We start from the raw sequence: 15226 nt of genomic DNA, 5'->3' as shown, positions 1-15226 counted from the left end.
AAAACTGTGGTGATGAGAGTCGCAATGGAGAGCCTACGAGGTCTAACACCTTGATTAGCTACATTGTACATTGGTGCAAGCTCTGGTGTAGCATAAGTCACAGGTTCTTCCATTGGTGGTGGTTGTGGATTATACCAATCTCCTTCTACCATTATTGTAGATGGACTAGGCTCAGCATTAGGGTGTAACAGGCACTAGTGCTTGCTCATCTATGACTCCTCTAGATGCATGTACTTTACAGGTACTGCATTATGTCCGGATATGGAGGTTGTTGACCCAACACAGGATAAGGTCTTTCCATATCCATTGGTGGTCTTTGAGCTGGGGCCATATTAGGCTCATATATGTACATGGGTTGCCCTTGTGGTCTCATAGGTACATATTGAGCATTCCCATCATACTTTGGTCAATAATAGTACTCATTGGTCTCATGGTTGGTCCATTTACTCTCGATTGCACACCATTTCTACGGCCTAATTGGTTGTCCCTGTTGAGGTATCCCTTGTCCTGGTCCCCTCATTGGTGCTTTCTGCATGTGTGACTAAAAGCTAAGCACTCTAGTAGTGTGTGGACGAGAGAGAGAGAGAGAGAGAGGAGAGAGAGAGAGAGAGAGACTATGAGTCGGATGTTGGAGCCTTGTGTGTTGGGCAACAATCCACTCTTGCTTCGAGTGGCCTTGCTTGGTCCAAGTTCTAATGCACTCCTGCTATGTTGTTTTTCCTACTTCTTGTCTTTTGGATGAAGTCATAAAAGCCATTTTAATTTTCCTCTATGATAATGATCCCAAAAATCCCTTTGCTACCTATTGAAGGTTGATCATACAAGAGGGACTAGATGATTCTGCCATGTCTTTTGGTCCACCTTCTTCATGGAAAGGCTTTCTCAAACATGAAAAAAAAAACCTTAACCCCTATGCCTTGATCATGCGTGTGGCAATTTGTGACACATGCACAATTCCTTCCTTCCAGTCATGATCCCTCCTCCTTGGGTCTCTGTGTTCATCATCTTCATCATTGCCAACATATCCCTTGTATTTATCCCTGCAATCAACATGCTCTGTGTGAGCTCTTCATTCAACATCCATGTGGCTAAAAACCCCTCTATATTCATCCTTTTATGTCATGGTCTTTTTGTCTTTCATGTCTTGTCTCATGTCGACCATGTCTACCTTGATCGCCATCATCGTGTAGATTGTGTCTATTGTCATGATCACTCTTGCTACCATGACTCCCATCACCGCTGCTTCTATGTTGTTGCTCTTCTTTCACCTTAAGCTCCTTTTGCAGATTGTTGATTCTCCCTCTGTCATCAGGGATAGAAAGCCAAGAGAAGCTTGTGGAGTAAAGAATTTACTTAGGAGACAAACTTTGTAGAAGACGTATCCTATGGCAGTGTATGTAGACGATGGTTGTGTACGCCACTGGCTACGTTACATTGATCTCAAAAAAAAAATCCTTCGACGATGGACGTAGGCTTCTGTGTATGATGCAGGTTGTGTGCAACAGACGCTGCTTAAGTTTCTCTCATGCCTTACTTGATGCTGCATACGCACTAGTCTCAAAAAAAAACATAGGCTCTGAAAATCCTTGGGTGATGCAAAGCAATGCTTGAACCTTAGCTGGGGTGGGCGGCGGCTCTGCTGTGAATCAGAGCATCTCAAGCGTCCAAAGCTTTGCAGAAGCCAATGGTTATGATTGAGCTACATGGATGACCATGAGGGCGGCTTCTTTCAAAAAAACCACCTTGGGCTTACCAAGGCAAGTAAAGATGTGTAAAGAAGGCCACATTTAAAATGTTAGAATGTGCCTAAGCCGTCCATGACATTTGTTACTAGTGGAATAAGGTTTTTCCACTACCCTGGACATGTACGACCAGCATTCTGAACATCATTGAGCCAAGCCATGTCTGTTTTGCCTGGTTTGACAGGGGCCTTGAAGCATTATGGTAGACAATATTGTGTTTGAAGCACTACAGTAGATTCCAATAGTTGATCAAATTGCATACCAGTACCATTGACAAATTACGACTCTTATATGCTTCACACGTGTCACTTTCCTCCCATTTGGAGCACAACTATCCCTCCAATATATATGATATGGATGTTTGATAACATAACAATAAGCAAGAAAAGGTTTGCAATATGGAGGCTGCACATAATTAGGTGTTGCATAGCTTTCCAAAAAAGGCTTTTATAATGTTTATTGCAGATGGCAATAATTCTTCATGATGTTTAAGTTGGAGGATAAATTTCTCGCGAACGGTCAAAAACAGATGTCCTAATTCTGACCTGATTGGACCTTCATTTTCAAGGGCCAAAGTTTAGGATTTGCATTATAAATCCTAGTAAAACCTCACATTTATACATAAATCCCGGTGTCCCAATGGTATGGCCTTAACTTCTGGTTGTTTCTTGGTTTCTCCCTCTTGGATATTGATTGGCACCATAATTAATGGTTGCTTTGACTTAATGGACTAAGATCCAAGGTCCTTTCAGGGAGGTTCCTAACAAAGAAGATTGAAAAGGGAATACGGATGGAGGAGGACTATAGATATAAGGAGATGTATTCAAAAACATTGTGTCATGCATTCAATATGACGAGTGATTGGTCTAGTTAATATTGAAGATACATAATCATCCAAAACACTCCATGTAACGCTATGAAATGTCATTGTCAAGAGATGTAAAGGTTAGAGGAGAGAGAAAAAAAATTGCCAAAATTCCAAAAAGTGCTCAATAGAACTTGCTCTCGGTAAATAATTGTGTCCATTGCAGACTTAATAGTATAAGCCTTCGGTGATTCTTTGCTACTATTATTGGTCTTTGTTATGTTTTATTGCAACTGAATGTGATAATCTTTTGCTATGTGTGATATTGGGTTGCATAGGAGTGGCATATGAAATTTCTTGTTTAAGCTATCTATTTGTTCTATGTGCTACTAGTGTGTTTTCCATACAAGTTATGTGATATTAGCATGGAAGTCCAACTATATGTGGTTGATTAGTTTTTATGTGTCTTGATATATCCATCCGTGAACATGAAATAAGATGTTTGTAATGATATGAGGAAATTATCCACACTATACAGTTAGTTCTCATATATGTAAAGACTTTTTGGGGCATGTTTTTGCCTATCAACATACCTTTGCAATAGTAGATTTTGGTAAGAAATCAAACTATGAGCTGATATTGGGAAGGCCATTCATGAAACAGCTACAGATGATTTGAATAGGGTTGTAATTACTTATACCGCAGGTAAGTTGGATCAATTACACATATCAATATAAAGCACCTTTCGTATAGAGACATGTCAAAAACACCTAATGGGGAGTTTTATTCAATGAGGACAAATGATACTCAATTAGCATCATGGTTGAATGCAAAAACACACTTTTGGACATGTGGAGCATTAGAAAAGGGTAGCCTACAAAAAGAGGATAGTAATTTGGAAAGAGATATGGCTCACGAAGCATACATTTTCCTAAACCCTTTCTGACGCGCCTCTTTGACCCCTTTGGATGGACTCATATTCTAGTAAACATGGATGTGTGTGTCAACGAATCAACTCCTACCAAATTTTGATGATAAGGGTTAATAGCTATGACATTACCCATATACAAATGTTCTTTGTAAACATTTAAAAAAAAACGCAAGGTCAAAATAATGATAATCAAGAACGACGCATAAACGAGGAGATATCTTATTGAAATTACAAAATGAAATCTCCATACTGACACAAGGAGCAGTAGTGAACAGGAATGCAAAAGAGCTATGTTAGATCAAGCCTTTCTCTAAAAGGTCATTGACTTGAAGAGACTCTAATTAAGCACATAGTTCAAGAATCCATGAAAGCGTGCATCCTAGAGAAAATGTGTGCATTTTATAGCAAAGCTCCCCAAGCCGCCCAATGAAATGGTACACATTGAGTCTAGAAGGGTTGTAGACTTGATTAGGCAAGGGCTAGGTAGCCCTCAAAGAAGACTTGTCCCTTCCTTACAAGAACTGAATGTAGAATCAAGGCTCTATTTTTGCTAGATGTATGGTGGTTGCAACATCCAACCCACGTGTGCAAAGCGAGATTATATCAAGACCAACCTTATGGTGTGGCTTTTTTTTACTTTGGTCAAACCACAAACTTCTTCAATTCCATTATAGGCTGCACTATCTTTAAGAGCATGGCTACCAAATGCACCCAGTCCCCAATCAAAAACTTAAGAATGTGCTTGCTATAGTTGTGCAAAACCCATTCCAAATCTTATGACCACAAACTCTGCTTCCTACATGAGATACTACTCATGCAAATAAATGCAAGAAATTGGCACTTGTGCCTACACAATTGTACTATAAAGAGGAAAATATTAGCAATAATGATAGCACAAGAAGTGACGTAGCTAAAGAGCTAATAATAAACCCACAACCCCCAATGTTACATGCTCAAACAATTAGGCCCACATTAGCCAAAAGATTTCCTTTTAGACTCTAATGAAGGCTTAGAAAGGAACAAAGCCAATTGACCAAAGTTCTTAGACATTTTAGAAGCTAGGGTCCTAAATATTTAGCTAAAATTTTCCCCAAAAAACCTAGATACATGGCATGAGGTGAGTCTAAGAAGAGAGGTAAAACTCCATTTTACTATTTCAAATTATCCCTTCTTCTAACTCATCCAAAACTAAGTGAAAATTATTTCTTCTTAGCCCAAGCTAAAGGAATTGCCAACAGCCACACACACGTCCATGCTACTCCTCCAACGCCACCCACTTGTGCTGCATCTCGTGCTAAGAAACTCAAACTTGCCCTTCGTTAATCAGGTGCTTCTAAGGTTATCAAGGAGTTCAAGGTGTTTGGTAGCACTAGGACAATGCAACATCACAAGGCACGCAGGACAGTCGTGGGCCACGTTTATGCACGAAGAAAGTGCAAACAACCATATTCATTGCAAATCAATATTATACGCGCGTAAGTGCGCGCATACACACAGAGGCATGTTGATTTAATTCCAACTAACCAATTTGCCACCATTTTTCCATGTCCATCATTTAGTTTTCATCATCTAGAATCTCAATGTGTTTGGAAAATTTTGCATTATTCTGAAATAGTGGGGGGCTACTCACAAAGAAGCATAGTCAAAGTTGCACCAAAAAGTTGTTGTCATAAGATTCATGATTTGACATTCCATACAAACATGCTTGGATGTTAGCCCCAAACTTGCAGTGTTCGGGAAAAATGTGTCTTAGCTTAATATTGTGCCGTGTTCAATTTGAAAAATGCCGGTTGAGGGCAAGGGGAAAAGGAGAAATTCCACCCCAAAAAAGAGAAACATTGTGTAAAAACCCAAAAAAATAACCTAATTTTCTACACTTTCCTCTTGGCAAATTCAAGGAAAGGAATTCTCCATGTTTGGAAAAATGATTTTTCCCAAACACTTGCCCCAAAGCTTTATGTTGTATCAATTGTGCATGCTTATAATATTTCCTCTCTCTTTAATCTTTTGTGTATATGTAAGCTATGTCCCCCATGCTAGATGAGAAGCAGAAGAGTCAAAATCTAAGACTAAGAGTCTGGCTAAAATGGTAGACACCCAGGCACCATGAGAAAAGAGTGGAGAAACCTCTATATTATATAATAACATCCTCTCAACACCTCAGCTTTAGCAAACAAAATAAAAAGATAAAAGGTACTTCTTTTCCATTGGGTTTTTCACCACTTTTTTACTTTTGTCTCTCTAATAAAGGAATGAACCATCGCTTAACACAAAAACCGTGACAAGAGGGATATCGCATGCAACAACCCTTTGATTCCCCAAACCAATCAAGATAGGGGGTGGTCCCTACAAGCACCTCCAAGCTGTAGTCTCTAGTCAATATAGAGGGAATGCTTCAACAGGCTCTTTAAAAGGCTAAAACTAGAGAGTTGTAGACAACACACTTAGATGACAAATGCAAGGAAAACCTAATGCCACCTCGCCCAATATGTCCACTTGTCCCTGATTGGTACAAAAATCTTTCGTAAGCATAAGATGCATCACCTTTTAGAATTGAACGCAAAAATATGTTTTTTTCAACTTCATACACTAGTTACATACTAAACAACGCTAAACAAAACTACACCACCACTACAAGGAGAGAGCATGAATTTGAGCCTACGACATAAAAAGGATTTACACTTTCTATTGGCCAAACTCTCTCACATTGTTTGTGGGCCACTAGGCATTGTTGAACTCCACTAAAGTATTATGTAATGGTTGATAAATAATAAGATGGTTTATCATTTTCCTAGTATATGACTTCACGATTCTTAACAAGGGAACTACCCTCCAAAGAACTACTCCCTCGTGTCGTATCACCACTGGAGAAGCTTTAAAAGGAGTAGAAATGATTTGCTAGCCGCCTAAATGGTTCCAAAATGGTCACTATGATATAGTCACTATGATCATTGGAGGGCAAATTCACAAAAACTGAAACACTAAACAATCAATTGGCTATAAATGACTGCATCCTTATGAGTTAAGTTTCGGGAACACACATTAGAAATTTCAGCACAATGTAGAATCTAGGTGGCAGCTTCAGTGAAACCAAGATAATGGAAGGTAATGGTCTTGCCATCTAAAGATGAGGAGAGATGTGCATCAATGTCACCTTCAAGAGCTCTCAACAAAGGCGGCCATGACACCTATTTACACCAATCTCGACTTGCGCCTCCAAGAGGCTGGCAACAGGCAACCCCCACAAGATTATTTGGGCACAATTTGCCCCATCAATTTTAGTTGAGGCAATGGAATACAAATGGATAGCCTTTTACTGTAGGCTTATCAGCCCAGATAGAAGTTAAACCTCAATTCATGGTATACCAAGTAAATATAATGCACATGCAAAGAGAAACCAGAATATCCACATTGAACTTACCAAGAGGAGTGGAGGATACATAATGTCTTTAAGCTTTTCTGATGTGGAGGATCCTGACTACACCAATGCTGACCGGATCTCTCACAACGGTGAGGAGCCCTTCGGAGGAGGCTCATAGAACAAACGGAACCTCACAGATTCAGAAAGATGGGACTCATTACAGGTTTAAACATAAGATGGGACTATCAATTAGCTTCTAGAAGGTCATGGCCTCAATACACTACTTGAATTAGCACTGGAGACGTCTTGGGTGTAACCACATGATATTATTGGGCTCGAACTCATTTTAGAAGCTATTTTTGACCATTCGCAACTCTCTCTAACTCTCTCTCTCTCTCTCTCTCTCTCTACACGCACACACATTACAACAAGAGCCACAAGATTCAAAAGTATACGTCCAACTAAACAAGAATTACAATGTGTAGCAAAACCTTTATGATCAATGTATTTTTTCACACTGGGTCGAAAGGGACCAAGCAATTTTGTGTATGACCCAAACAGTCTCCCAGAAGGGATAATTTCAAACTATTGTACAGTAAAAAAATGGGCCTAAGTTAGCATGGAAACTTTCAAAAATTCCTCAGTGTCGGACCACGTTGTGAATGTTGATGTTGCACCTTTCTATGTAAACCTTGATTGGAGAGCAGAAACAAACACCCTTGATAAAGAAAAAACATCAAGAGACTCGCATATGTACAAACGTGCCCACCTGGTCCTTCCGCTCTCTTTAAGAAGCTTTTGCAGGTGACTACTGCTTTTGCAGGTGACTACTGCTTTTAAATTAGGTCACTTGTGATGTGACAATCGGAGTGCTACCCTTTGATTGCAGTAAGTTGCTGTTCATATGCATCACAATATGCACCAACTTCTTTGAAAGCCGCAATAAGCCTGGGAATAATCTTTGCAAGCATTAGCCTGAACCCAACAGTCGACTGCTCCATATCTTTGCCACTTGCAGCAGAAACAATGCCATCCTCTGCCAAGGAACCCACAGGAGCTCCTTGCATATACACAAGGCAAGCTCGAAGGATCAAAGGCCCCCGCTTTTTGAAATGTTCTTTCACAAATTCCTCAAAATGCTGAAATGGAACACAAGCAGATGCTTTTTTGAGATTTGTGCACAATTATTTGCAAAACACTAGTCTTAATTTCTAGAATTGTCAATGTTGCAGAAAAACCATCTACATGAACAAGAGAAGCCCACTGATATTCAAGCACACCCAAAAACAGGATGAGTGAAGGCCACTGTTTTTGTCACAAAAAATTGGTTTAAAAATAGAAATCAACTCAAGGAACAACGTTAGAAAATATAAACAATAAGAACCTTCTTCGAGCATGAGAGAAAATAAAGTTTTAAGGTGAATTAATAGAAAAAAATGAATGCGCAATTATGAAAACCCCTGCATTGCTCTTTAAGATTAAATCCTTACCAATGGTGGCCGCCGGAGAAGATAAAGCATGGACTTGCAGGACAGTAAGAATGAATTTTCTACATATGCAAGTGAGTTCTTTTCCCCTTCAGCTGTTCCCATCTGCTTGTCATACCCAGCTTCATTGAAATAAGGATTGGCATTGAGAACTAGCCCCTGTATAGAGACCAGCACTTGAAGAACACTTGACGAAGATGAGTGCCATATCTCATTCCCTTTCCCAGTCCAGGTATTCAAAAGGCTTAAACAAACTTTGCCGGTTTCGTAAAGGTTTGGATTCAGTCGTAAGCCACCAGAATGATAGTGTACATGCTGCATTGCACATTTTCAAACATAAGTAAACATGGACCTCTCAATATTACCAAACGCCCAGTATCCTCATACAGCTGGTATACTTACTGGAGGACTGCTCGGATATTCAGCAGGTAAAAACAAGTCAAAAAAGAACAATCCATCATGGTAAGGAGTTCCAGAAGCCCCAACAATTACTGATCTCATCAGGTCCATCCTATCCTCATAAACCCGCACAAAGATCGTATCTGTAGGCAAGGACAAACATCAAGTATTGGTGCAGGCCTTGCCAAAAACAAAAAATCCTCAATTTTGATAATTGCTGTACCAGGAAGACATCTCTCCAGCATAGCCCACTCCTGCTGGATTTTCTTGGACCACCGTCTTTGATTACTGGGCTGCAAGCAAAAAAAATGGCTGTGTATTTAAATATTCAATCCCAGATCCTCAACAAACTGATAAGAATCAGCCCGTGTCACTGATGAAACTGATAATCAAACCTTTCTAGAAAACTTTTAACCTTTCTAGAGTACTTTTGGAGCTGGCAGATTCAAACTGCACTACTTGCTTACAAATGCAAGATTAAGTGGGACTACCTGGCTTGCTTCATTTCTGAAGTGATGGTCTGTAGTGTCCTTCACACTATCGAACTGCTTGAAAAACCCAATGTCACTAGCTTGCAAATTTCCATCCGTGGCAGATATGGTTGGTGGTGAACTGCACTCTTGTACAACATCATTACTGCCCACCTCAAGGCCAAGGTCATTCCCTACATCTGTAGACAAGACGGAGACCATGGCACCACCACTCTGAGCTTCACCTGCAAGACTCACACCACTGATGGTGCCATTATCAGGTGAATTGTCTCGAACTGGCTGTACTACAGTGGCATCTTCCAGAACATGACCCATTGTACCTAACTCATTTTCTCCCACACTCACTACTCTGCCATACTCCGAACTCTCACTTTGCGCAACAGAAACCCTCATACCTTGATCAGGAGGATCTCCCTGTCTTTTGGAGCCCCGCAAAGCCCATAGCAAACTTGCAGCAAATTTCAGGGCTCTAATCAAAGCAGTAAATGGCAACAAAAGAGCACTCCCAAGTCCTTTCTCACTACCGCTTCCTTGTGAGCTCATGGAGCTATCTGCACAATCTGGCTGCTTCAACACTCCACTTGCTTCAAGCATCAAGACATCAGTCTCATTGCCTTCCTTAAAACCTTCACAAACACCAATTTCACACCCATCACCCAGCTCCTGCAGTCCACAATTCGAAAACCAAATTTCATACAGCTTCAATACTAGCACCAGAAAGTTAAGAGCAGAGTACATTTTATGTTCATTAAATTGTCACCATTTTGCAGACAAACACAGTATAGAAAATAACCTGCTCTTTTTCCCCATCATGCATGTCTGTTGAGTCCATCGTTGTCCAGCTACCTGCATCATCGACTTCCTCATCCATTTCAACAGCACTAGCTTGGCTTGAACCATCATCTTCGTCTCTTCCAACTACATAAATTGCTTGAGACCCTACCTGTGATGTAAACATGTTAACATGATGCCGACACAGTCATTTATGCCAAAGAGGTTAACACTAACAAAGCAGAGAAGAAGGGCGACGCCATAGCATTTGCAAAAACCCATATCTTCACACAACCAATACTTCTAGCACAAAATTAAAAAAACACGTGACAAATGGAAAAAAAAATCACAAGCTCTAGTATAATAAGCAACTCATAACAAGACCAATAGTTGTCAGGTACAAGAACTACAATTGGCACGGAAACATTAACCCATGTTACTGATACATACCCTAAAAACATTTTTCAAAAACCAATTAAAGCGATTGAAATTAATATCAAATAAAGGAGAAGAGCTTTCAACATTTAAAAGCTTATAAAACTTAATCAAATAAACGAGAAGAGCTTTCGATATTTATAAGCTTGAGAATGAATCTTTTAGGTTTTTTTAAAACATAAATCTTTGCAAAATAGGAAGTTTCTAGTCTATTGTGGGTTGTGCTATAGAGAACACGTTGGTTTTGTGCAGTCCTTCTATACAAGAAAATTTTGCATAAAGTGTTGTCACTCACCAAGTCTAATGACATTGATGTTTTTCGCATGTTGGCCATGTGAGGATAAACTGGATGAAGACAACTACCCACTTTGTGCATGTATCATGCAACGTGTCCTTGTTGGAAAGGGAGTTTGGAACATTGTGCAAGGTTATAAAGGAAGACTTGGTTGTGTGGATACATGTTTTATGGATGACGGTGCATGTTCTTGTAGTTCTAGAGATGTTTTTCCGACTGCGAAGTTCAGACATGCTGGGATGTTAAGGATTTCACCATTGCCACTTCCAATGCTTATGGAGGGTAGCAAGCGTGGCCTCAAACAGTAATAGTTGTAAGAAGTTACGAGAGCATGCAAAATAAAAGTTGTGGATTCCTCATGCATAAAATTTCCATCAGGCCTCACACAAATAATATGGACAAAAAGGGTTGTTTAACTAAAAATCACTCATGCAAAGATTGATTGAAACACAGCTAATAGAAAAGAATGGACCTTGGACACTTCTCCGTCTGCCCATGCCACTTCAATCTGCCCATCTTCAATAGCGGTAATAATGCCAACCCAAGAAAGATCTGCTACATTAGCCTCTCCAGCAGACTTGCCATCCACTTCTGTTTCTTCTGCGACATTTTCGTTCGATTCTGTTTCACAAGCACCATTTGTAGAAGAGTGTGATGCCACGTCCACCTCTTGCTTGGATTCTTTTTCTACTTTAGCGACTAAATTCACTGTGCCAGAAACAGCAGTTGTTTCATTGCTTGGCTCAACTGAAGGAGAAAGCCGGATAACTACGTCTCCAAGACAGTAATCAAAATCTGGATGCTCTATTAGCTCATACACACTAACTACTTCCTCTTTCTCAAAGGATGGCCACTTCTGCGGGTGTGTCATTGGCAATAGCCATCTTACCCTCGCAGTGCGTTGCTTTGAATCCACACTTTTCACAATGCCAGCCCGTCTGCCAACTTCATAATCAAGGCCATCCAGATCAGAACCTCTTTCCATCACATGTTGCTCTGGCCAAAAGTCGTGGTCACCCACATGATCAACAGGAAATAATGAACATGTGTCTACACCTGTCTCTCTGGTCCCATCTTGCCATAGTACATCCACCCTTGTCTTTGTTCCAACAATTAACAAGGCAGTTTCATAAAAATCGCCTTTTCTCAAGGCCTTTTTCTTGTGCTTTGTAAACCTGCGCCTCAGCTTTCTCCTGTAAGCCACCCAGCTATCCATAGCAGATTCCTTACCACTTGCAGAAGTGGATCTCCCAACTTCCAAACTCTCTGAGTCATGGCCTTGTTCAGGACTCTCCACTGCCTCTACCTCATTATCTGATTGTGCATCCAGCTCAGAAGGTGCAGATGGCATGAATAGACCCTTTCTGGAAAATCGTTGAGGTGATAATGCTCGATCACCAAGTTGCCAAGTCGTATGTGAGAAATTCATCAAACGTTTCAAGTTTTTGGGAGTTTGACGCTCAGCTGGAAAGCCTGGAGTTTCAGATGTACTCCCGGTACTTGCAGCTGCCATCCAGTAAATTACCACAGAATCTACTTCCACATTAATAACCGTCCCCTCAGTCCTATTAGGCTTCCAGCACCCTTTCAGCCAACGTGCTGATTTGAAGACCCCTGTGAAACTTGCTTTGACACGCTGTCCAGGGTAGAATGGACATTCAGAATCATCCATGGGGCTAAGAGAGACGGGCACAAGGCGCTCTGGATCGGCACAACTGATTTTGCATTTGGCTCCATCCTCAAACATCACAGTTACATTATCATAAATTTCATCAACCCTTCCCAACCACTGGTCATAAATGACATAGTCCCCCAAGACAAAGGGTCGGACACGCCTTATTGTCTTGCTATCAACACGTGTTATGACATCCCCGGTAGGAAGCTGAAGATCAACTTTGAGGTCAACATTGGTCACCATGCCTGTTTGACCCATCGGTGATGACACTTTGGCAACAATGTCACCATGCATGAAGCTTCGGTCAACTACCTTAATATCCTCTATCTTGTGGGTAGACTCCTCAGAATTAGCCCAACAGATGCGAGCAAATCCCTGCGACAATGTTTCATCATCTGCCCCCTTATCTTCTTCATTTTCACTCTCCGAGCTGTCTGAATCAGAATCACCTGCAACCTTTGCGACCAAACCTAACACTCCAGGTTGAGAGACACCTTGCACAACATCCTCTCTGTAAAGCCCTGCAAACCTTGTCTTCTCAGAATCTTTTGAAAGATCATGCAAAATATCGTGGGTCATTGCCTCAGACTGAGGGTTTTCAGAAGACTCGTCAGATTGCTCCATGTTGCGATGGAAAGCCCTGTCAAGCAATCTCACCTTCCATTAATACTCAAAAAGAAAATGACAAACTAGTATGGAAGCATAAATACAAAAAGACAGCACAGGTAACACATTGTTTTTTAATGCTGATTGTGATGCATGATTGATGACAATATAAAGCTAGAACATTTCTGCACTATGATCTTTTTCATTGCTCAGACACAAATCTTCTTCGACATCCAGCATCCAATGTAAAAACATAACCTCAGATGAAGACCGATTTTATACTTTGAATTTGCAGCTCGAAAGAATGCCACCCACTGACTCAGCAAGGAGGTCCTCAGTAAATAATGGGCACTATTTTTGAGCCCGATCTGCTAGAAGCTTAAGCGTTATTAAGATAACTTGGACAAACGCAGCCTGACGATCAGATAAAGCTTGCACAGACCTCCGACAAAAAAATGAGGAAATGTAACCTCCAAGAAATGCAGAGCTAATACTAATGCCTAAAATACAATGTACACGAGGCAGGGAAAACTTCAGGCGATGTCAAGAATGTTAGGGTTATCTGTGATCACACTATACATGTATGTCAAGCAATGCTTGTAAGGCAAAAATCAATTCGGAGCCGGCCCGATAGAGTGAGAAGCCTGCGTCCTCAAGTTTGGATCTCCACTCCGAGATGGGAAGAACACCATGGCTTTCTTCCAACTAGGCTAGTCTTGCGTGGGTGGCCTCATCAAAGGATCTGATAGTTTATATGTGTAAATAGGATAGTATGGATTTTCTGAACAAAAAAGATAAATGAAAAATAAACATACATAATTTTGTGAAAGACATTGGTGAAATCAAATCCTCATTTTTTCATAAACCACACTTGCAATCTACCAATCAAGATAGAGCACTGAAACAAGTTTGTAGAGTAAAAACCCCACTTTTGAGGAGCTCCAAAAGAAAAAGAAAACACCTTTTGTGGTTTTAAAATTTTTAAAAACTATAAAAGAGTAGATAGTGCACGGTTTACATAAGTGCCATATAGAAGTATGGTGGAGAGTCGGCACAATGTCTCTCCAAACTTAATAAGAAATGAAAGTCGTGCCCTCTCCCGTAGTCTATTTCCTACTAATATTCAAGAAGAAGAAAACGAACTTGAATTTCTCTCAATAACTTGGTGTTGGCAGTGCAGTTTAATCACTTTGTTATCAGTGATTCAATAGTTAATATGTGTCTTTTTGAAGTAACCTAGCCCAATGTGTGTCCTATTAACTAGGTGCAAATCCTTTATCTGTGCACAGGCTTTAAGTTTGGTTAGTCAAGAAAACCTCGTTGCTTCTAACTCCTCATCATGCTCTTTGTATCTATGCTTTGGAAGATATCATCGAGAACTTTATTTGCTTTGATAAGCCTACCACATTTAACATACATATGGACCAAAGCATTGCCAAGCACAATATGTTTCTCCAACAACCCCTCTGACTAGCAATCTCATCAGGAATTGTTTCACCCTTGTGCGCATAAGGCCCCTCGTATTCAAGGTTTGAGCACAAGTGATTGCATTTGAAGAAAGGCCTTCTCTTGCATCAGGTTAAAACAACTCAAGAGCTTTCTTGTCTTAGGCGGGTTGGGTTTATCCTACAATCAATGCACTACAAGAGACAACATCCCGGAGAGGATGCCCATCTTGAACTTTTTGTGCTTTCGTAAGGGCACCTTAATTGGCATCCATATTGATTAAAGCATCACCAAGCACGACATCTCTCTCATTAACACCCTTTGACTAGCAATCTTGTCGTGAATACTCTGATTAGTGTATTGAAGGTCACCAATATGCTCCCTAAATCATCTCTTTTGAGCAATCCACTTGGAGCTTGATGTGTATGCTACTAACTTTGTATAGATCCTTCTTCTCAGATGATGAAGAATAAGCACACGTTTCGAACCCAACACCTCCGTCAAGACGCTTGCCATACCTCTACACTACATACATGCGCTTGCAAGTGAACTGCAGCATGTTGCTTATATACATGTTGTCCCCCCCCCCCCCCCCCCCCCCCCACAAAGAAGCACCGTGACCAGCGTTGCCAATCACCTCCATGTACACATTGGCTACCAAGCCGATATGCAACCATTTCCCAGTAATCGAGTATGTCGGACCCATTCCAAAAAACACTTTATTTGTGGGAATCTGCAGAAGATACCATGAGCGAAAAGAAACACACCAGGCATTGGAGGTC

General features: G+C 40.7%; 1 protein-coding gene across 3 annotated transcripts; it reads right to left on the bottom strand.

Moving 5' to 3' along the window:
* Positions 1–7274: 7274 nt before the first annotated feature.
* UBC23 (ubiquitin-conjugating enzyme 23) lies at positions 7275–13737 on the bottom strand. Of its 3 annotated transcripts, none has more exons than XM_086484612.1 (8): positions 13257–13737; positions 11190–13032; positions 10010–10159; positions 9217–9879; positions 8949–9018; positions 8729–8868; positions 8330–8641; positions 7275–7978 (listed from the first exon to the last, which is right to left on the bottom strand). In XM_086484612.1, the coding sequence occupies exons 2-8, from the start codon at positions 13014–13016 to the stop codon at positions 7712–7714; spliced, it is 3429 nt and encodes a 1142-aa protein (XP_086340738.1). In that variant the 5' UTR covers positions 13017–13032; positions 13257–13737; the 3' UTR covers positions 7275–7711. The 3 variants fall into 3 exon arrangements, with proteins under 3 accessions (XP_086340738.1, XP_086340739.1, XP_086340737.1); XM_086484613.1 differs by having other exon boundaries at positions 13281–13737; XM_086484611.1 differs by having other exon boundaries at positions 13578–13733.
* Between the last annotated feature and the right edge of the window lie 1489 nt (positions 13738–15226).

This window comes from Adiantum capillus-veneris, chromosome 16 (genome assembly GCF_014529385.1).
Source record: "Adiantum capillus-veneris isolate H3 chromosome 16, ASM1452938v2, whole genome shotgun sequence".
NCBI classification, from domain to species: Eukaryota; Viridiplantae; Streptophyta; class Polypodiopsida; order Polypodiales; family Pteridaceae; genus Adiantum; species Adiantum capillus-veneris.
The sequence above is the reverse complement of the archived record's forward strand: the minus strand, read 5'-3'. Positions and strand labels throughout refer to the sequence as shown.